Source organism: Falco biarmicus, chromosome 2 (assembly GCF_023638135.1).
Source record: "Falco biarmicus isolate bFalBia1 chromosome 2, bFalBia1.pri, whole genome shotgun sequence".
NCBI classification, from domain to species: domain Eukaryota; kingdom Metazoa; phylum Chordata; class Aves; order Falconiformes; family Falconidae; genus Falco; species Falco biarmicus.
Window position 1 is genome coordinate 25,547,425 of NC_079289.1, and position 24,246 is coordinate 25,571,670.

General features: G+C 40.1%; 1 protein-coding gene across 1 annotated transcript in view; it reads right to left on the minus strand.

The window, feature by feature from the left end:
• The window catches only part of STARD13 (StAR related lipid transfer domain containing 13), a 295,778-nt gene that overhangs the window by 162,733 nt on the left and 108,799 nt on the right, over positions 1 to 24,246 (minus strand). Inside the window, exon 5 of the mRNA XM_056327534.1 lies at positions 3,421 to 3,454. Within this exon, the coding sequence (XP_056183509.1) occupies positions 3,421 to 3,454 (34 nt within the window). The remainder of the gene's footprint in view (positions 1 to 3,420; positions 3,455 to 24,246) is intronic.

Below are 24,246 nucleotides of genomic sequence, written 5' to 3' on the forward strand. Positions count from 1 at the left end.
TGTCCATCTCAGCCCCATGATGCTGCAGCAGGGCTGTTCCCCCACTCTGCCACAGCTCTGCCTGTCCATGGGACCTGACCTGCAGATTGGCATCCCATACCATCCTTGGCCCATCTTTGTCCCCAGGGCTCTGCCTGGCCATCCTGGAGCTGTGCCTGACCCTGGTCCCATGTCTGTCCCTGGTCCTCAGGGAGCCACTGGCTCATGCTGCACTCTGCCACTATTAAAGAAAACAGAAAGCAGAATAAATTGATGCCTCTAGACTGACATCATTAGTTAACATTTTTTCCTAATGCACAACTTTTTTTAATGGTGAAAACATCATTATTTCCAGTGCATGCACTGTTAAAAGTACTATTGTTATTATGTCTGGAAATAATGGTGCTAGGCCTGGGCAGCATGCAGCAACACCACCAGCAAACTTGTACTTCAAAGGAGGTTCCCCGGGATGGCTGAGAGGTCTGTGCAGCTGCAGCTTTTCTTAGGACACATTTCAGGTGTCCTGCCTAACACACCGCAAGGCACCCATTACAAATACAGGGAATGGAAGCCCCAGAATACTGCATTTTTTTTGTTAAATAACTGTAAAATAAACTAACAAATAACTGTAAAATAAAATGCAAGCGAGAGAACAACAGTTCAAAATGCAGGGGGGGGTGGTGGTGTTCCCTCTCTCACTCAGATATGGCTTATGTGGAGAACAACTAGAAGCCAAGAACAGCTCAGCCCTGGGGAAAGGGCTTCAGGAGCCCCCACCCTGGCTGCAGCAGCTCTGAGCTGCCCTGTGCATCCCCAGTTGCTGCTGGGACAGGGTTAGAGGAGCCGTCTCTATCCAAAGTGGCCGGTGCTGTAGGGTGGGGAGGGCAGGGTGCTGCCCCACTGTGACCCACCTTACTCCACGTAATGTGCAGGTAATTCCAGGTACTCCAGGAAATTACTCTTTTGGGCCTTGAGAGCTCTAGTTTGTGAGAGCTTTTCCCAACAAAGAGGTCGGAAGAAGAAATGACAAAAGAGAATAAGAAAGAATAAGAAGTGATAATGTAAGAGGAAAGTGGTGCAGAAAATGATCTTGAGCAGAAGAGTGCTGTGTTCTGTGCATGACCAATATGGGCAAGACAAGTTTTCTTCTCATGCAAGAAATTCCAAAACAGAAAAACATTTCTTATCCAGAAAGCCAAGAAAATATCAGAAATGTTTAAGAACTGCAAATCTAGAAGGAACCCTGTCCCTCAGTCCAAGACATAGATTTGGCCTTTTTTGTAATTTAAATAGTTTTCTCTTTTTTATTTTTAATGATTTAATGTAACAAATTTCAAAGCCAGAAGTTTCAAAGCTGAAAACTTTTAGATCGTCATATGTCAAAAAGTGTGCACTTGTTTTACAGAAATTATTTGAAATAGAAATTAACAGATGCTAACCTTTTCCTGTAAAATAGTTCAGTTTGAAGAAATGGGCATTTTCTGCCAGAAGCATTTTAATGATAAATTTATTACCAGCTCTCTCATATGCTAGATTTCGATGATTAAAGTTCCACCTCAGTGACCAAACTGTGTCAGAAAATGACCTGTCATCCTTCTTTCACACCCGTAGTTATCAAATTTTCAACCATCACGTTCAACTGTAAAGATGGGTCCTATACTTTATCTCTTTTTGTGACAAAATTAATGTAATCATAAAAGTAAAACAATTCCAAAATTAATCACAGTAAAAAATGGGAGCACTGCTAAAATAATCAGTTCTATTTAAAATGTATGTGCCATTGATGTGTTTTCCTTTTCTTTATAAAGCAAGTTGTCAATGTCACAGAGAGGTTTTGATGAAAGCAATGAAAACAATAAAAAAAAATGCTAAATCAATCTCAAAATTGATGGGATTTGTTTAGGTTTGGAAAAGCACAGGCATTTGTTTCCCTGGCAAATACTATCATGGAACAAATTCACATACAAGTCATAAAGCAGAAGTTGATGTGCACAGAACTTGAATAAAAAGACTTGTATTTACACTATGCTCAACAGCCTTCATGTTTTGTTGACCTGATGTTAAGTACACAAAGGTGAAATTGCCTACAGAGGCCTGAGTTTTCTAGGCCAGGGTTTCTGGCATTTTGCTAAGTCAGCACATTCGCCAGCAGAGCCACTGAATCAGTGACATCGGCTGCAAAAGGCTTCGTTCATCTGTTTCTAACTGAGTTAAGGTGGCCCTTGGAAAGAACTGAGGATGCAATTTAGAACAGAGACAGATGATACTCCGAGCAAGAAGAAATTACTGAGTTAGCGAACTAGCTTAAACTAGTCCTGCAGGCCAAAAAATGATACTAAGTCATCTAGGGACAGAGGGATAATTACAACAACAATGTCCAATTGCTTTCATTTTAATTGACACACACTGCATACATATTGGCTAATGAAACAGAAAAAGCAGTCGGAAATGGGTGACTCCAGAGGTCAGTTGTTTTATGACCGAAATATTTCTAGCTGGCAAAGGCTTTTCTGGGAATGACAATTCACTTAGACTTTGGGGACATTTCTTTTTGCAGAACTGTGGGGCTGTTATTAAATTCCAGTAACCCACATTCTGGGAAGCAGTTTCTTTTCTCTGTATTTCTTAATTGTGTTTCATTACAATTTAATAAGGACATTTACCCTCAATTAAGCAAATCATCCAAGCAGTTGCTTACGCCCTGTTGCAATGAATTGGTTTCGTCAAATGCGGGTTTAATTGTGTGTTAAGTATTTTGCTGAATCAGGATCTCTGTGTGTATATCCATCTATCCAAACCTTTCCTCAGCTCCTGGCACATAACATGGGGTTCAGGGTATCCATGTCTTTAACTCTGCTTACTGCTTTTATCATGGTGTCCCGCAGAATGTCAGCTGAATAATTTCCCCATAATGGTCAAACTCACTAATGCCGTTAATACTAACAACCACATTAACTGGCCAGCAAGCCCATGCTAAGGAGTGATTCAGGTACCGTGACTCTGCCGCTGGGGACACAGCCCTGGGTGGCCTGTAACTTCTTTTGGAAAATGTGCCTCTGTAACCAGCCTCTTCGCCAGACTCGACTGCTGTGCAAGCACCGAGCCAGAAAAAGCACTCAGGTACATCTCACCTCATGCCTGCCAGTGCCATGGCAAGTCCTTTAGTCCTATTCTGACACCAATAACAAATGCTTGGCTTTATCCCTGTTATTTCAGAACTCACCTTGCTAGGTGGAACTTGAAAGTTCCTGAATTATGAGCTTTCCCAAGAACCACGTAAATCCTACACCACCATGTCATGAACAAACGGTATGGAAGTGATCGCAGCAACTGCACTAAATCACTGAATATAATAGCAGAGATTCCCCTGGGTCCTCCATGAACGCATGCATGTCTACACAAGCCACCAAGAAACTTTCAAGAAGTAATGCAGTGTCTTACCTGCTTCTTCCTTACACAGCTTCTGAAACAGCACCTGTAAGAAACAAATTAATTTTTCTTTAATAGTGATAGGTTTTCTTTTCCTTCAAATAATTCCATATTTCAGGATGACGACACATGCCATTATTAATCATCACCGCCCCACATAATGCATAAACCTCAGAGCTCATCAATAAAAATCATGGGAAATATCCAGCTTTGCTTGCTGAGGACAGCCTTGTGCCCATTCCCAATCTGGGTCCACCTGTCTCGCAGAGACTGAGTCTAGGAGAGGTCTCTAGCAAAAGCAGGGTATGTTCTGCAAGAGGTCCAGCACACTGGAACATGCCTGAATGTGTCTCACAGTGCTGGTGGGGCTTGGTGAGCAGCACACAGGCTGCTGGCAAGACGTGTGAGCAGCTGCACCGACGGCTGGGAAGCATAGGACACTGTGGCTACAGCAGCCCGGGGCAGTACAGTGATGGTTCTTGTTCACCTGTGACCAGGAGAGGGTCCTTCTGTCCGAGGGACGTGGTGAAACTGATTTGCCATATTGTTTTCTTCATATTTTTCAGCTCCCTGCTTTGGGTCTGCCATGCTAACTGAAAGTGGTACCATTAAAATCATACTTGGATGCACCTCTTGGTCTGTTACTTTTCCCTTTAACAACTTTCAGTGCCCAAATGAGAAGGTTATTGCCTGTGATTAAATGCATATCACCCATTCTCCTTCCATATGATAGATCCATCAACTCTCCCAGCAATGCAGTCTGTAAATGAAACTAGCATAATAGGTGAAAACTAGCATAATAGTTGAAATAGGTGAAACTAGCATAATAGGTGAAACTGCACCTAATTTTTTTTTTTTTTAATTAAACAGAAGGCTGAACTGATTCTTCCAGATACCAGTGAACTCACAGGTGTGAAGTGCCCATTTTGCAGCCAGCTGAAAAAGCAGCCCCTCCTGCGCCTCCCAGTGACACACTCCCTGTTCTTGTTATCTGCTTGTCCCCATATGGACAACCATCTGCACCTTTCCATCAGCTGCACCAAGCACTCCATTATCTCTTCTGTCAATATTACCTCTGTGGCACTAAAACTGTCTGTAAAAACATGGTTTTTATTTACCTTTTATTTGATGAAGAATTTTACTGAGATACTGGAAAATTCCTCCTCTAAGCACAGAACTGAATTGTCAAGCATGTCTTAATCATAGGAAAAGCACAGCCAGAGGACAGTTGTTTTCCCTTCCACAAGGCAATTTCATTGTAAAAAGGCCTCTTGCTCCGTTTGAAGGTCTGCCTGAGCAGCAGCTGAAGCTAGCCTGTCTTTAGCCAGCAGGGACCAAGTGAGGTGGCCACTTCAAGATGGGAAAATAACGAGTGGTTGAATCCGAATCAGGTTTTGTTAATGGCAATTTGTAGCTTGGCTTTAGCTCCAAGTTGAGGCCAGCTCTGGCTCCTGCACGCTTCTGCGTGCTTGCCTGGATTGAATTCTTTTGTATAGATTCATCCAGGCTCCTTTTTAATTTTAGCTCAGTGATGGTGAAATGACCACAGAGACACGGAGCTGAGCCCCCTTCCCCAGAGATGGCCCACCAGTGCTGGGCTCTGTGGTACCTGCACAGAGCCTCGTGCCAGACCTTTTCTGCTCTTGCTCTTACACAGGCTGGAGGATTTGCCTCCCTCCAGCCTAGAAAGGAAGAACGTGCTTCTGATTCCCGTATCGCTGAAGAGGAAATTCAACTTATTTCTCAAGTCTATACATTGGCTCATTCTGCAAAGATTAAGAAGCAGAAACACAGCACTACAAGCCAAAATTTCTCTAACAGCATCACTTAAAAAGAGTCAGTGCTGAGCCCTCAGGAGAGGGCTCTAGCAGACGCATCTCACTTCCACAGAGGAATGAGAAATTCAGACACAGGCTGTGTTGATTGGCAAGGGACAGGCAAGTCCCACATCAGCGTGCCAGGTTTTTGGAACGCTTTTCTGAGCCAGGCACACCATTCTGCCCCCCGACTGTGCAGTGAGCCACATTGTTCTCAACCACCCTGCTGGGGACAGGCACCTGATTTTTAGCATCACGACTCTTGGCATATGCACAGTGGAGGCAGGTGCCTAAATCGCCACACTGAATCTTGGGATAAGCATTTCTTGAAGAATACATAAATGATATGTGAATCAAAATAAACATGTCAATCCTGCACAGATAGCTGGTTTCTGAGTTCTAGCGCAGCCAGAAGGGTACCAGCTATTAAAATCAAACCCAGGCTATGTTAACTTCCAAAATCTTTTTAGAATGCTGTACAGAAAGGATGCAAATTGTTGCTGGAACAATCCCAAGTGGCAACAGAAAGCTGCCAACTAAAAGTGATTTATGGAAATAATAATGATAATGCATTATATAACTGATTGCATAACAAAATACATTTATTGGAGGACTAGCATCCCATCTGAGCAGCATGGCACCATCTAATCAGATATATAGAAACCATGGACCAAGAGAGTACAACTCTATCCAAAAGGCTGTTGCAGCACCTGCCACTATGAATAATAAAGAAATCATTTGCTTACAACTCCAGCTGTAGCAATTTTGCAAGTGGAAGTGTCAAACAAAAGCCAAAGACAAACACACTTTGCCAAAGCATGTAAACCAGCACACAGAAACCATAAATTTATTAGATACTGTGTCCACTTCTCCCCCCTCAGCAGTCCTGTGTCTCAGGGCCACCCCACATTCACCTACGCAAGCAAGCGTCCCTGAGAAACCTGCCCATGCAGCATCATGCTTTGCTTTATGATCAGGGCAGAACGAGCCAGTCTGGTGAATCAGGCAAGTCTACCCCCAGCAGCGGCAAAGTTAGTTCAAAGGACAACCTGCAATTAAGTGAAACTCAGAGGGCTCACCTACCCTGCTCAATTAAAGATGGCTGAAGCACCGTACCCAGGTCGGTTCACCTGACTCAGCAGCTCCAGCTTTGTTCCAAACTGCATTGAAGAGCAAGCCAGCTGTTGGAAAGCGTGCCCTCAGTAATGGGGACGAGGGGACACCTGGTGCCACTTGGCCTTGGGATTGGTTCCTGGCCAGTATTTATACTGCCCTGTAAACATAGCCTCCAAGTCCATAGTATTAAATTTATGGGTCCTGTACAGGCGAACAAGATGCCTAGAGAATTTGTTGGAAATCATTACCTGAACCTGAAGCTGTAAAGCAAGATGAAAATAAAGTCTCTGTTCAACAGGTATCTAAAACCACAGACACTTTTAAGTGTGTGTCATCCCATTAAAGCCACCTTTCACTTACAGAACAGTGCATGTGAAAAGGTGTATTTGGGGTACTGAGCAAAGAAGGGAAGCAAAGCTGTGGATCTGTCGGGAGGAAAGTGAATACAGTGCGTTTATCAAGAACCTGAGAGATTTTCCTGAAAGGCATTCTGCATGGAAACAAATTACTCGAACTCCCTGGATTAAGTGGAAGTGAAGGTAGAAGCAAACCACTGGTATTATGAACTCAAGAAGCAAAAAAAACGCACTCATCAAAAAGTTGTTTCTCTGACGTATACGTAATCTTTCATGGTTATAAGTAATCAGGGCATGGAACTCATCAAACAACTGGATTAAATGATTTAATAATGCCCCAGTAAGCTTATTGTCACATAAAAGCTTTTTTCTGACACAGAAGATGAATATGAAATGGTTGACTTGAACAACAAATCCATTTTAATTTGCAACTGCACAGGGATTCTGCAATGCCAGCCAATCCCATAATATCATATACCATTTAAAAGAGGAAAAAAATAAAAAACAACAAAAGACCACCATTTTGTATCTAAGTCTTCTGCTTCCCTCTTCCCCATCAATTCCTATTAGCTCTTTTATGCTCTAATTTCAAATACTCCCAAATCTGCCACTGATATTTCAAAGTACCTGTCAAACTGTAATTATTCACTCTCAGGGAATGACACCCTCCAAAAAAAAAAAAAAAAAAAAGTAATTAGTGTATCTGTCCAGCACGCAAATAACTCTTCTGGCTGTTTAATAAAAAGACAGAGAACTTGCTCGACATCGATATGGCATCAAAAATATCACTGCTATCAAATAAACCCTGGCATTTTGACAGGACTGCTTGACATCTGCTGTTAATAAAAAAGGCTTTGGATTCTGCAAGCTTATGTTCTGCGGTAAGCAACCAGCAGCAGCACCACGCTGCAACACAACACTTCCTTCTGCAGAAAAAAGGATAACGCTGTATGACTTCTCACTGGTTAACCAATAGAGAAGGAAAGCACTCTGAGCTAGAAATGTCCTGCAAAGTATAAAGATGGAAAGTCCTGCTGGTTCTTCATTCTAGCAATTTAATAATCTGCCAGGCTTTAATTAAAGTGACATATAGACGGTTCTAAAGGAGGAAACAAGCAATCCACATGCAAAACTCTATCATCTGATTAGCAGGTTTATTAGATCCTTTCAGAAAGATGTTGGCAGAAGGAAAGAAAATCCCAGTTCCTACTTCAAAATAAAATTCTACAGCCCCAAAGGGGAAGTAATATTATGACTCTCAGCAATGTCAGCCTTAACTTGAAGTTTCTCGGCCCCACCAACGAGATCTTCAGTCTGGATTACACCTCCAGGTTCCCCAGAGAGGGTTAGTTAACAATAATGGCAACATTGCCATTATCCCACAGAAAACTGCCGACACTGCTGTGTCAGAAATCCGATTTCTCTCAGAGTCTCGGAACCAATCTTTGGTATGGGCTTGACAGCTCTGCTGGATTTAGGTGCTTATGTTGTATCTTCAAAGGCTGACAACAGGGCTCATAAAATACAACCACTATGGAGGTGTTTTTAGAGACCATGTTTAACATACAGCCTGAGCGTTATTAGAGAAGTCGCTTGGGGCATGGAAGACAGATCTTCTTGGTTGGATGGGATTCAGCTTCATACCTGCTGCATCACAATTAGTTGGCCTCCTCACCAGGTCAGAAAGTAGGGGGAAGGGGAAATTCTCAGTTTCTTCCACTGAAGCTGAGCTATTGCACTGCAAACGGTTCGTGACTGATGGGCTCAAAGAAGGAAAAAAGAGGAAACAGGTTCCCGCTCTGCAGTTGAGCTTCTTTCACCAGAAGCATGACCAGCAGGCTGAGGGAGGTGATTCTCACCCTCTGCTCTGCTATCATGAGGCCTCACTTGGAGCACCACACTCAGCTCTGGGGCCCCAAACATGAGACATGGACCTCTTGGAGCGAATGCAGAGAAGGGCCATGAAGATGATCAGAATGCTGAAGCACCTCTCCTATGAAGACAGGCTGAGAGAGTTGGGGTTGTTAGAGAAGGCTCCAGGGAGACCTTATAGCAGCCTTCCAGTACTTAAAGGGGGCCTACAGGAAAGATGGGGAGGGACTCAAGGGATGTAGTGATAGGATGAGAGGTAATGGCTTTAAACTGAAAGAGGGCAGATTTAGATTAGCTATTAGGAAGAAATTTGTTACTGTGAGGGTGACAAGGCACTGGCATAGGTTGCCCAGAGCAGCTGTGGGTGCCCCATCCCTGGCAATGCTCAAGGCCAGGCTGGATGGGGCTTTGAGCAGCCTGGCCTGGTGGAAGTTGTTCCTGCCTATGGCAGGGGGGTTGGAAATCAATGATCTTTGAAGGTCCCTTCCAACCCGAACCATTCTATGATTCTATTCTATTCAGTAGGGAAACTTGGGTCCAGGTTCTCTTTTCAAGACTTTTTAATATTTGGAATAAGAAAACATTATTAAGAACTTGAAGTTTTTAACACTGTTTTCATCATGGTATTTTAAAACAGTGTAAGACATTAAGACTACCGGCATCACTGATCAAGGCAGTCTTGTTCCTCAGATGAAGGTTAGCTTCAGCAGGGGTATTGGTACTGGACTGGACAGAGTGCCCTTGCTGGACCCAAAGCCCAGGGTGCACTTATGAGCCCTTGAATCCACACTGCGTAACTGCTGGGTCACCCTTAGCTCCATTTTCAACCGCTCCAATTAACTATCTATAAATTAAACCTTAGCATGGTTCAAGAGATTGGGGACAATCCCAAATAGCAGAATTGAGGTAGACTCTGCTCTAGATCTGCTTCTTGCTACCCTGCAGAGTCTTCCAGCACCATCTCTGCATCCTTTGTACCCTTATACACCTCATTGTGCCATACCCCGTGGCACGCAGCACATGTCCGCTCCCTGAAACCCTCACCTCGTAGCTTTCACTGCACCGTGGGTACAAAGGTCGCATACACGAAACAATAATAGAGTCACAGGACCCCACGAGACCGCAAAGAGCACAATGGAGAGCAAGGCTACTCCTACAGAGGACAGACACAGTCAGTCTGCTCTGCAGACTGTACACACCTTGTACACACCTATCCTAAACAATTGAACTTTAAAGTATTTTCCCTATGATAGCTTAAAGCACTGCTGTCTTAGTGACAGATGGCTACTTCAGGGGTTCTCAAATATAATAATGTTCCATGCTTTTGAAGTTGCACAAATCTATAAAAAATAATGAATATTGTTCCAGTTACTGCAAAAAAAGACATGTAGTCCAAATACCTAACAGCTTACTTGAAATTAACGGGTACATGTACCCCAGCAAAGCAGAGATTAAGCCAGTTTTATAAATGAACATTTATAAAACATGATGCAAGTTGAAAGGATTTCTAAAGATTCGTCCCTTCTCTAACGTAGCTCATTGAGACATTTGCTGCTATCTAACCTACTTTAGTGTGTACTGAAAGTGAACTGAACTGGTCATAGATGAGCCTAGTTCTGTGTAAGCACTGCGGACGCAGTGTTTGCACAGACATTTTAAACCTCTGACAATTCATCTCGTTTTCCTGAGATCTATGTAAAGTTTCAAGCAGTTGTCAAGAATGGAATGTAAATAAAATAAACTGGGTTTCTCTGCAGCTGACATGAAGAAAATCTAATTTCAGGATTCTAATTTATTTCTTTGCTTTAAACTGGCAAAATCATATAAATTGTCTTTTTCCTGGTTTCTCTGAAGATCTAGCATATAGAACCTTTCAATGCTGTGCAAAGAAAATTGAACTCTACTATTTTATAATAATATTTCTAAAATGAGCTGAAGAGATTCAAGCATCCTGAAGAATTCAGAGGACACAAACCTTTTGAAAATCATAGACTTAATATTCTGAGTTGTACTCCAAAACAATGAAACACTATAAATATTGCCTGCAGACATAAAAGCATATTTGATTATTGTGCACAGCTTTGAAGGACATGTAATGAATATCTGAAAATTATTTTCCCTAGTTTAGTGTTTTAGTTTGCAAAATAAGACCTGATTTTAAAATGCATTTTACTTTATTCTAAGTATTTCTTTCAAATTTTACCCCAAGATCAGTGCTGACTTGAAAAGCACTGACACAGAAAGAAAGATTTATTCAATTGTTTTCTTCTGTTTGCTAGAAATCTATACCTATTTTGCCCATGTACTATAGATAAAAGTCCAGAAAGTAATGTGACATTTCATGTGGCTGTAGTTCTGAAAGCTTTGATGAAACAGAAAACTGGCTGGAAACTATTTTACAGTGAAAACTTTTGAATGGCTTCTGAATGATGAAAAAGGTTTACAGTAAGTGGAGCCAAGCAATAATAAAATCTGTTACAATGAAAACCATTTTAACAATGTTCAAAGTGAAATTAGAAGAAAACAAATGAAAAGACTAACAGCACAGGAACATGCATTTTAATAACTGTAACTTATCATAACTAACAAAAAAATTGTATTAACAGACATGGGAGATTTTTACTTGTAGCAGCTGCTAGTATAGTTTCAAAACGTCAAGCAGCTATGGCACTGATGGTTATGCCCAAGTTTTTATTGAGGAGGATTTGGTTCCAACACATGAGGAGCAACGACTTGCAGTGAGTGTTAGGGTGTGCCTCTGCGGTGCTGGTTATGATACTAAACCAGTCCAGTTGCTCACTTTGCCATCAGATTGGAAGATGCCATTCACCCCTGTGGCTCAGCTGGCCACCCTATTCATCTTGCACCAGCATTGGTACTCACCTTGACAAATGGGAAACAAAAGCAGCAGAACATTGATTTTATCCTCCAGAAGTTTCTGCTGTTTAATTTGCTGCTTTTGTCATGAGACCTCTGTTACAGCTACCATTTCCTCTGTCTGACACGTTGCTCTGATGTAAGTGCTTTGTTTAATATTCTGTAATTTCGTTTCTTTGATATAATTATTCTACATTACCTTTGCTTCTCCTATGGTTTCCTCTATGGGAAAACATGACACTGTTTGCTATGCTGTGGTGGTGGATTTTAACTCCATCCTTCCCTTCATAGCTCTGGCTCTGCCCTTATAGGAATGATGACTGATGTTGCAAATGTTACAGTGGTTTGAAGCTGCAGCCCTGAAGAGCTAACTATCTGGTCTCCTAAATTTGGCCCCAGTACAACTAGCTGAAATTTGAATATGAAATATTTCCTATTATTTAATAAACAGCAAAAAGCCTCTGCGTTGAGAAGTGCCTCTTAGTTGCTGACTATGCCATGCCACATACGCAGGTGTGCTCAGATACCACCATTCACCTTAGGGAAACAATATGTTGCTGTGGTTTGCAACTGATCCACAAATCCCACAGAAGGATGAGAGCAATGATACCAGAATAAGAAGCAGTAAGTTGGAGACTCCTCTTTGTAGCCAGCTGGATGCACCTGAGAGACAGAATATAGATGTCCCACTGCAGAAACAGATGCCCCTGGTCCCCTCAAGGTGACCAGGGCAGCCACATTGCTCTGGTCCCATCCAGTAAAAAGTGGTGACGTACCATAGCACTTCCCACTTTTGTGCTTTTAAATAGGATTTTATAGTAGTTGATACTTTAAAATCTAACTAAAATCTAACCTGACAGTTTGGTATTGTGTTCTTGCACAACCAGGAGCAAAGCAGGTGCAGGCAATCTCCAGCATTTAGCTACAGAATCAGTTTGAGGAACGTGCATCCAAGTTTGGCCCACATACGTACTGAACGTTTAGTTCATCCTTCCCAATTCCCAATACCCACCCTCTGCAATCACTTCCTTACAGGACACAGTTTTGCCATGTCTCAGCAAATATATTTCTAATAATAACAAAAAACAAACAAACAAAAAGTCTTCTTTGTAATGCTTTTACCTTTGGCAAGTCCCAGGAGCTCTTAAGTCATTCTGAACTCTGGACTCTGCAGCAGGACTAACATCAACATGCTCAGCACAGCGCAAATATCAATTAATGTACAGTCCTGTGTTAAGATAACCGGTTATGCTTCTGTATAAACAAAGACATGAATAAAAATGGAGATAACAGCATTGTCACAATACATGTGTGTGGGTCAGGTGGAAATGTGATGGGGCAGAGGTGGGACAAAGAAAGACAAAAAGAAGAGCAATGACTGCCAAATGGAGATGGAAAATCCTGGAACAATACAGTGAGTCACACATTGCTATCATTTTTACCCTCTTGAGTAGGAAGAAGTGCTATATCTATTTTAAAGATAAAATGAAGTGGGAAAGTTACAAGAGGTCACACAACAACAAAGAGAGGCATGAAATGGTATGGGAAATGAATGACCACTGAAGCAAACAGCAGCTAGCAGTAAACCATGGCAGAAGATGAAAACCAAGCCTTGTGAGCGCTGGCTAGAGCTGTGGTGGTGTTATAGCTTGGCCCAGGGCAGCACTTAGCTGGGAATGAACTTCAGGCTGCCATTAGCCGCAGTTTGTTTTCACTATTGAGTGTCCACAGAAATGTTTCATGATGGCTAGGCTCTAAGTGGATATCAGGTATTCTCCTTGACAAGCAATAAAGCTAATCATCATAATATAACCTCAATGAAAAATGCACTTTTCCCAGTAAACCGATGTACTAGTAATCAGTTAAAATCAAGGTCAACATTTTATGCTTTTTGAGGAAAAACAAAAGATGTTTGTTTAGTGGTCAGTTTTCAGTAAAAGGTACAGCAGGGATATGGGAAGAGTGAAGTATTATATTCAAAGAGTTACTGAAAACTACAGGAATTGTGCATAGCAGAAGCATTCTCCCTGAGAACACCTGTGGGAAAATGTTAGGTAGCACGTTTGCCTCTTCTAGTGTGCCAGCAAAGGCCGATGCCCTTCAGAGAAGCAGAGATGCCGATTGGTTTGTATCTTGTAATTACTATATAGATTTTAATCTTTAAACGACATTTCAGTATTGGAAACCTGATGTAAATCCTTTTCAATTTCTGATCAATTTTCTTTGATTTCCTGTGTGTTTTTGTCTTTGTTAGCAGTTTGCTTTTATACAACATTTAAAGAAAAATCTTTCCCATGCCTTATTTTCCCATGGGAATGACATACTTTCCCTTTGGGAGATTTCATAGCTCTCCCTCTCTAGAACATAATGTCTTTCAGTATCACCAGCACCAGCTAAGATGATGCCACCCACCTCACCACCTCAACACATCCACAGAAAACTCAGAAAAGGTATTTCAGAAACGACCACTCCATTGCAAATTCTGGTGTGGTCGTAAGAAAAAGAACACTTAATTGTGATGCATATCAACTTTGGTTGTTTATTTTCAGAATGAACTCTTCAACCCATATAAATAGATGGAAATGCATTCGTGTGATGGTTGTAAAATTAATATTTTCATAGAAAATATACACTTCCCTTTGCAGTGGGGTTCACTATGTCTTCTGCTTTGAGCAAATGCCCAGGTGCAATTCGGATAACAATGATGTAAACACCTAAACAACCTCAAAGCTCTGTGTTCCCAGTCATTTGCTTTACCTTTTGCCTCACCTGCCAAGATTATACAGAACAGTGTGCCCAAGGTGAGAAAAACTGGGTGAATTTACGGCGAGTAAGGAACACGTGTGAACTGAGTACATCAGGGCTGTAACGCAGCAAAGGACCAACACACACGTATGGTTTGACATGATTTAGATGAGGCATGCTTGATGTGAAGCATATGCTTAAATCCAATTATTTTTATACGCTAACTGTGGTGTTGGGCTGTATTTGACGCAGCTCATTCTGGAGAGACTGGAGCTGGAATCCTCCATTACCACAGACACATAATGCATGAAACATAATCACCCCTTCTCCCCCTCCCCAAATAAATATATACACACACACACACAAAATTTTTTTCCCTTCAAAAATTGCTGAGGTTCTGAGAGAGCAGAAATGTGTGTGCCCATATACTGAAGGTGCTGCTGGCTTAATCTGTGACCTCCAGCAAGTCCATGCAGCACTGACTGACTGAAGGAATGGACGTTCTTCAGCTAGTCATGAGCATCTCCACCCCTGCAGTGACATTTGGATTAATGCTGTCCAGACCAAACCCTTAAGCAGTTTGGTCTCTAACTTCTGCATCTGTACCACTACCAATATACGTGTCCAAAACCTAACTGAAAGCCAGAAGTAAAAGATGTTAGGGTACCTACAACCATAATCGTATTTATCATTTATAATTTCTTGTCATACAGATATCTATAATAAAATGCCTGTACAGAAAGATTAACACCTTGACTTTTCTGCATCACACCATGTTTAAAATTATTGGCAAAAATCACAATAAGTTACTTATTTGTCTGCATGCATCCTTCTCTTGCAACAGAAAAGAGCAGATATTTGTTAAGGACTAGCTCGAATTCTCTCCCCCTCTCTCACTCATTCTCACACACACACGCATTCCTGCATACCCTAAAGCAGCTTCAAACTCATTTAAATATATGTAATACTCACTCAAGCTATTTTAAAGCAAAAAAAGATATACTTCTTGAAACAGAATAAAATAACTACCCACAGACGGGTTTTAAAATCAGCATGTATTATTTCTCAGCTGTCATGGACAGCCAAAAATAATATATTCACAGAACTATCTCCATACCTTATGCTCCCATATGATGAACTGATTTTATGCTTCCCTGCAATGCAGACAAACATTTTATATCTCTCTCTTTTTTTTTTTTTGTAGCTAAGCACTATGACCTTCCTAAAAATATTCAAGGATCCTTTAGTGGAAAGCTCCTCAATCTTCTCACACTGTTACTGTTCTCGGTAGCTCAGTATGATCTCTGAACTGAATTTCAGATTATATAATTCCAAAAAAAGTGGTATTAGGTAAATTTCACATGATTAAAATAAGAAGAAATATTTCATAGCATTGCCTAACATTTATGACAATATTTGTTGCATAATTTTTGTACCATTCACGTGCATATCATGGCTTACAACTAAACACTGACACAAATAATGAAGATTTTTCTATCACCTTGTGTATCTTGCTGTGCTTAATCACCGTGGGACAAATATTATCCTTCTCTGTTTTCCATTTCATAATTCAAGTTAATGGCCACTGCTTGAAATTTGTTTTCACAGTTAGATGTAGGGCACTATTCATCTTTTGAGAAGCACTGATTTGACAAAACCCACCATTGCTTCTGCTGGTCTTAAATCAAGGTAGGTCTGATTTATATGAACTGAAAGTCAGGTCCAACAATAATAAACTTTTAAAGTGAAAATTATTGCTGTCAACTCTGAAAATGGAAAAACCCAGCAGTAAACGATGCACCTACTGATCCACATCTATCCTCTGTATTGTTTTACTCGCTCAACCATAATGACCGAAAATAATACTAACTCACAACACCACATCTGAACTCAGGAAGCTGCTATTGCTACTGCTATTCTGCTTTTAAAAGTATTTCCTAATTGGTGTATTCTAATGTTCCAGGAAAAATTAGAACATGAAACGTTTGAAAAGGGCTCTCAGTGGGCAAAATCTACTAATTAATGCAAGAAAAGAATCTCAGCTTCCTCTGTCCTCTGGCAAGGCTTCTGGACTACTGTCAAAATGCACATCTGTCAGCAACCTTGGTGATTCCAGCTGCTGGAAAACTGACTGCTGAGATGCCTCCTTACCTTTACAGCTTGAAATTTATTCCAGCATGGAGACATAAACTTGATCAATAATTGTTCTGTTATATTTTTGTTATATTATGGTGGGGGATGATCATGGCTCTCCCGAAGTTTCACGGCTGTAAGCTAACTAGTTCCCCACTTGTTGGGGACCTCTATGCTTTATAGAAAACGACAGCTGTTAATAACACCTGGATATATGGATAGGGAAAAAGCTGCAGGACTTTCCAACAGAAATTCCATCTGAATAATCAGACCTGCTAGGGAGCAGTGTTGATATCACCAAGATATCCACTGCTCTAGAGACAATCGTGTGAAACAGCCACGTCTGCGGGTGCAGAGCACTCTGCAATTGCCCGAGTGTTAGTATGTTTTTATGGTAGATGGTGGAAAACAATTGGCACCAAATCATGCTTCCCTTTGTTACTTAAACTAAGAAAGTGGAAAAAGTTCTACCAAGACTTAGGTAGCTCTCCAAAGAATAAATAATAAACAGAATAAAAATTAAAAAAAAGAAACAGATAAAAGAAGAAATAAAAATGTAACGCACACAATTTTTTCTGTCATGGGGAATAAATGTCTTTTCAAGAAAAGACGGGTAGGTCTTGACTTAATCTAGGACCTACCACACTCATGAGAGCTTGAAAGGAGACCATCAGATATATAGAATCTTACTATGAGCTGCTAGAGATTAATTCCACTGTGAATTAATTATAGAACGTCTGGAATTTTGATCTGCTTATTATGTAAGTTCAAATGTTTCATCCCTTACAGCAATAGCTGTGGCTTAATGGCCACTTGCATTTTCACATTCAGGACCCTCCAGTATTTTTCGGCTGTCTTTAAAACCCATCCCTCACTAGAAATACCTATTAACGTTTTACTGCTGATGAAAAGAAGAAACATTCATTTAAAACATTAAATGGCTAAGTGTTTACACTAAACCAAACACGATGGCATAAAATAAGATACAAGGATGTACTCCGTGACAGTATATTTTAGCTCATCAAGTATAACAGCCATGCACTCTGCCAAACCTCCTTATCATGTACATGATTAAAGAATGAGAATATGTAATTCTGGGCAGATGATTTAAGAAGGGAAGAGAGGCCTTACCTATAAATTAACTTGACTGTGAGTTTAAGGAACTATCATTATTTCACTGATTTTTTCATATTTCAGAATCTTAGTATCCCTTCAGTCTGAATGCATAGCTATGCAAGCTGAATCAGGTACCAAACACTGGGTGTATGTATTATCATGATACATTACTTGGAGCTGTTCCTCCAATCTTCATGCTAAACATTCTTAAGGCTCCTTATAGAAAATAGTCTGATTTCTTGCTGCATTTTCTTTACTACATATTGCAATATTCACCTTCACTCTACACTAAATCTAATATAATTAATATCCAATCTTAGGCAAGCCTAAGCTCATTCTTGGCTAAAAGGCATTCTAGCAAGAACATGGTGAGTTTAGTAAATAATCAGTCAGACAAATGACAATTCTAGGACGACTTTTATCTTAAATAGTTCTAGAGGAAAGAGAAAGAGACTCGTATTACCTTCCACACAACAGCTATTCCACATTTGGTACCAGAATGTACCCTCCTCTCTTATCTCCAGAAGTCTTAGCATTTTTGATTGTGTTGCAATTTTGCAGTACGCTACCTGTCAGCTTTTTGACAGTCACAGTGGCTTTGAGTACCTGTTGAGAGCTTTTTTCATATGAGCTTAAAGCACCAATTCAAGACAGCAATATGGGAATGGAGCAGCTTACTATTAACATAGTATTATAATATTTTATTACTTACATTACAAAACACCCCACATTCAGGATGCAACCAGAAATAAAATCACTTTTTTATAGGAAGACACAATATAACAAAAACTAGGTGAAAAACCATACATGTGTATAGGATGGAAAGATGATCTTGCATCAAAGACCTTAGAGCCTAGTTGAGACTTTCATTCTAGATGCTACAGAGAACCCGACATGCAACTGTGAAGGGAACAGACATTGCTCAGTTGTGTGTCTGGTCTCAAAAAGGTAATCCAAGCTTGGACCTCAAGTGAATGTAGAATAAAATGTGTAAGCAGGCACATAAGCTCCATAGGGGACGAGGAGCTCAGAAATGCCCGGAGCTCAGCATTTCACACCAGCCAGTTGTAGATTTCCATGCCAGGATAAAGGCTATACAGATGGCACTCCAGAACTATAGCTTTCACCAGTACAGGATGCTCAGGTGCCTACTGCATATGTTTACAGTTTCAGAAGTTGTGCCAGTGGTTAACAGATGCAAAAAAAGAGGTGGTCTTTCTCCTGCCTGCCACTAGTTCTGCCTCTAACAATGTTTGTGATTAAAAACAAACCTGCCATTTTGCATACACAAGGAAATATGTATTTACAGGTGATTTCAACACGGCACTAATTTGCGAAGATACTCTGTTTCAGCAGCCACTCCTGATCATAAAGCAGAAGATTATGAGAAAAATCCAAGAAAAAAAATGTAATTAATTCCTGGCAAGTTTTACATTCCCCTTTAAAAAAAATTACGTACACCCTCCCTTCCTCCCTTCCCTCCAGCAAATACCATTCATGTTTAAGATTAGATTATTTTTCTCCTGATTCCTCTTTAGCTGCCAGAGTGTGACTCATTGTCAGATTGATTTAATTACAATCACAGACCTTGTTCTTCTGGTGTTACAAGAGGAAATGTAAAGGAAAAGGTCAATATGGAAAGACTGTACAAGCCAGGAGATGTTAAAACAGTGCCGTGAGTGATTACTGTTGATTTCAATTGGGTAGTTGCTGCCTAATGTAAGATATTTTTACAATAATGCAACAAAAATCAGTTACACTTCTTTGATATCTACCTGAAAGGTTGGTTTTGTTTCTGTCCCACCCATGACAGTTTTTAGATCTTGGGCATATGAGTGAAACAAAAATACAATAGCTTAATAAAAGGGACATTGCATCGCTACTGTTAGCGGAATAACAAAGATCAGCTATCCATAAAACACATGCATGTATTATCTTGAAAGATTTATACATATGGTAACAGAGATAATTTAACATCCACTTTTCTTCTAAGACATTATCAAAGTGGGAATTTTTTTCAAAATGTTTGCAACGTTAACTCCTTAATATTATTCTGGAAGTATTATCACATAAGTGTCATGCTAACTTACAGAACAAGGCATATTGAACATACTGTGCAGTGTCTAAGCAATAGGTACAGTTTATTAACCTTCAAAGTGTAAAAATTAAAGTATACCAAGGAAGAGTGAAACTCCTTTCCTGAGAAGACTTCTCTATTGTTTGCCTTCGTTTCTAGGAGCTAAAGAGAAAGGTCACATCTAAGGATCTTGCCTTGTCAGAAAGCTTATTTAGTATTAGTAGCCATAAGAAGCAAACTTGTATCTTGCTGCAATAATTTATGTATTACTATCTACTTCTCATTTTCAGAAAGAACCTAATTAGAGAGTAGATATTTAACTGCACTGGCCTCACCGCTGCCTTTATCTAACAACCTACATTATGCAGCTAAATATTTTACCCCGAGAGTCTCCTGAATTTGTTTAGAGATGCTGACATGGTTGTAATAAAAAGCACAGCTACCTTAATGGTTTTGCAGGGGAAACAGTTAGTAAACCTTACTGCTTTGTCATTTCAGAATCAATTAGCTCTGCTGGGGAAGTTCTACAGACACAGTACAGATGCAGTAACACTTTGGAAGGCATTATTAATGACAAAGGAGAATAAATATAATTGGAATTAACAAAACAGGTTAAGCTGTTGGGGCTATTTACTGCTTGAATTTATTCACTATGTTTCATTTTGGGGAAAAAAAAAAGTAAAACCCATCATTGCAGGTAATAAGATTTTGCCTTTTTTATTTTAGGGAAGAGATATTAGGTGTAACAAGTAACATTGTTTGTGAGTGGTTAATTAACCGGGAAATTTTAAAGGGGGCTAGGAACATAAAGTGCAGGTCACCTGAAAATCTGTACTGTGAAGGGACACCTTCTGGTATCCTAAACTCTTTTATCTACAGGGACATGCCTGTTCAGAACGTGAGTGTCAGCAGCGGCTAAGGCAGTGCCACAGAAGGGGCTCAGTTCAAGAACAGAATAGATAAATGAAAATGAGGAGTCAAGAGAAAATCTGAATTGCCATTCCAACATTTTGTTATGAATAATGAAAAATCAAAATAATGTAAGGTATGAAAAAAGAACAAACCAATGTTGGAAATGTGTGATTAATTTTTATGTTTAACTGAAAATAAACACTTTGATATTCCCAGTCATCAAGATGCTAGATTTTGGCATGTGGAACAAAAGCTTTGAGTTAGACTAACAGTGCATTGTACGGGTGGGATTCATTTTGTCTATTAAACAGATGTCTACAATGCAAACATTTACAGCCGAGTCAGTCACTCTGTATGGGGTATCGGTCATCTCATAATATAAAACTTCTGAATAAAGTGCTCTCTAAAGGTGTCTGTTTTGGCCTTTGGCAGGGGTGACCATTTTCCCTTACATGTAAAACGTCAGAGAAATCAACACATACGTTTTGTAGAAACAGCATTTTCCACAGAACTGCAATCGTGCATCACCTGCCTTGTCTAACTGAAGAGTCCCGTGAATGTTTGCAGCGGTACTGCCTGACCTCTCTGCAGCGCCGAGGTTTAGGGAAGGTGCCTAATTAATAAATGTGAAAAATCTGACCCAAGCAAAAAGTGTTACAGCCTCAGATAAAGTGTGAATACTCTAAATGTGATTAGATGCTAATAGGCAAAGCTGCTGATGCCAAAGCTGCTTTCTTCAGTGTAAATGCATCTCATTGGAAAACATGTTTGGTATCAAAGCTGCCTCCAAGGAGACAATAGATGCCTGCATGAAGTTTTTCAGAACATTATTTCCAACACGCTGAAACTTCAGATTTGATTTATATAGCAGAGCTAGCCCTTATAAAACGTATTTACTGAATGCTCAACAGGTGAATTACAGAGGAACTGACAGAAAAGATGTTGAGAAATAAGAGGTGATGCCTTGTAATGCAAAATGTGATACAGACTGGTAAATTACTTCTATATGTTGACACACATTCTCTGTTGGTTGCGATGTACCACCTGCAGATGACTGGCCCCTGCTACTCAGACACTACCCCCCTAAGACCCTGCCCTCCTCACACGTACCACTATTCCTCCTCTGCGTCCCCCCAGAATTTGTCGTCGGAAGGGTGTTCGTGGGCACCTCCGTCACCTCTTCCACTGACAAGGCAGCAAGCCACCCGAGAGCTACCGCTAAAAACATTACAGCTAACCCAGCTGAAACAGGTTACAGCATTTTAAAGGAGCAGCTCAGAAGTGAGATCTGGGGTAATCAGTAACTGTCCAGATGGTGGAGTGCAGGAGGATATGAAAACATTGGCAGCTGGGATAGCTACAGCAAGAAGAGGGTGTGTTTATTTCCTAAAGAAGTGGAGCAGCGTGCCACAACGATACTCTGCTCTCTGGCTTGGTCTAACCAAAAGGAGCTAGTGAGAAGTTGGGATACACACAGAGTGGACAGCAGAATGACAACAATAATATGGTCATGTCCTTCTGTGCATTAGTGTGCAACATCATAGAAACATTGGTCATCTTCTCCCAAGTGCACAAACCTGGAGAGGATTCACAGAGGTACGATTCAAGAGCTGTCAGAAACTACAGAGAGCACATGAAAAGAAAGCGATGGTTGCTCCTAGGAATCAAGTTAACAGCATGGGAGATGTTTAAAAGTGCATAAACAATAAAAGATATATCAAGGACTCTGTATTAACTTCATTTGTAACTTCAGAACAAGGACATCCAACACCATGAATTTTAAAAATGGGACTAGGAAACAGTTTTTTCACAAAAAAGGAAATTATACTGCAGCATACATTTCTACAGGAGGTTTTGAGAGCAAGAGCTTACTAAAACGCAAAAGAACTCAGACACCTTTTCGGATACAAAAAATATCCAGGTTTACTATTTTTCCAAGCATTTTGGAAATGAAATTACTTAAATAAACCTATTTCCACACAGAAGCCAAGTTCTTATGGTGGGGGATGAGACCCGTAGTGTTAGCAACATATTCCATGTCAGCCTACTCACCAGGCTATCCAAATATTGATGCCGCTCTTTGAAATTTCTGTTTCTGGCCACACTGAAAAAAGACTGTGGATCTCATCCAAATGACAAGCCCACAAAATGTCTAGCAAACATTCAAAGAGGAGTTAAACATATAACACTAGAAAATAATTATAATTAAAAATAACTTTAAAGTAAGTTTTAAAGTAATAAATAACAGCCATGAGTGAAGTGCCTTAATTTTCTTTGCCTTCATTTTTCATTTCTTTACTTTCGTTAGCAGAAAACTCTAGATAATCTGGGCTGTGCAACACAATCCACTCATCAAACTAATTACAGTATAAATTTCTACTCAATTTGTTTAACTAAGCATTAGTTAGAAACTTCTTGGGAAACCCTTACCAACATAGTGAAAAACTTCCTTTATATAAATCATTTGAAAGAATATAAGAAAGGGAAGAAATCCATTGAAAATTAGCTCTTAGGAAGCTGATGAATAAGCTAATCTGTTACTGAGTGGCTCAATGTTCAATTGTTTAAAAATGGCATAGGAACAAAACTAGAGGAGAATGCCATTGTTCTGAGCTATTTTCTTGTCTTAATTAGTCCAAATGCGATTTTATAAAACTCTTATTCTCTTTTTTCTGTATCGTCAATCTGAGCACATAAATATGCAAAATAGAGAAAGTAAGTACCACAAATAGCTTCCAAAGTTAAAGCTTGCACCTTAAATTGGAATTGCAGTACAGAGTAAATTACTGAATTTAGAATTCTTTTAGGATATAAATTGAATATGCTAATTTTATTCATCAAAAACAATGCCACAGTGCACATACATACAAAATCCACCAGAAATAAGGGAAGGTCACCAGGCTAATCACTTTGGCTTATTTCCCTTTTCTGCACTCCCATCTGCCTATTTTCCCTGCTCTTTGTATTTAAAAGGAACAACTTGAACGTAGTGAGGCCAAAATTTGACCTACTTTTTTGTTCATTTTAATTAATTTCTTTTTTTGGCAACATCTCTGTAATTTCTATACCTTTTACTTCACACACGGTTTCTCTTTAAAGCAAACTAAACAATGCCATGGTTTTTGCCACTGATGAGAAAACCTGTAACAGTACACTACTGAATCATCATCACCAGGGATGGATCTTTGCATTCAGATGGTGTCGTATGCAGGACGGGTGTCTGTACATTGAGAAACAGGTCACCTTAAGCCTACATGAAATTAGAACTAGCAAGGCTGCAGATCAAGCTAATAGAAGCAGAAAAGCGTATTTCAAGATCATGGTTACTTGGAAGCATATTCTTTTCACATCATTTTGTGCAAATATATTCACCTCACTTCATATTAAAAGGCAGTACTTCACTCTGAACCCTCTTCCCAGTCCAGCACGGTCCATGTTACTTATTAATCAAAGATTGTGGAAAAGGAATTTTATCAGTAGTTGAGTACAATCGTTTGAGAGGAAACAAAACAACCTTAAGTACAGAAATCAAATCAAGTGTTACAAAAAGTACTCTGTTCTGGTATCAGTGATGCCAGCTTTTGAAAAGGAATATTTAGAATTGCTCCAGGATGGAAGTGGAGCCAAACCTGCAGAAACAGAAAAACCTGCCAACTCCTTATAACAGATCTCCCGACTCAGTAACAAGCCAATCCACAAGTAAATTCCCACAGCTGGTCTCAGATCAGTTCAGCAGTGACTGGGACTGATGGACCACAATGGCTACCAACTTATGAGGGCTCTGCATGCCGGGATGAGGAATGAGGAACCCAAGCTA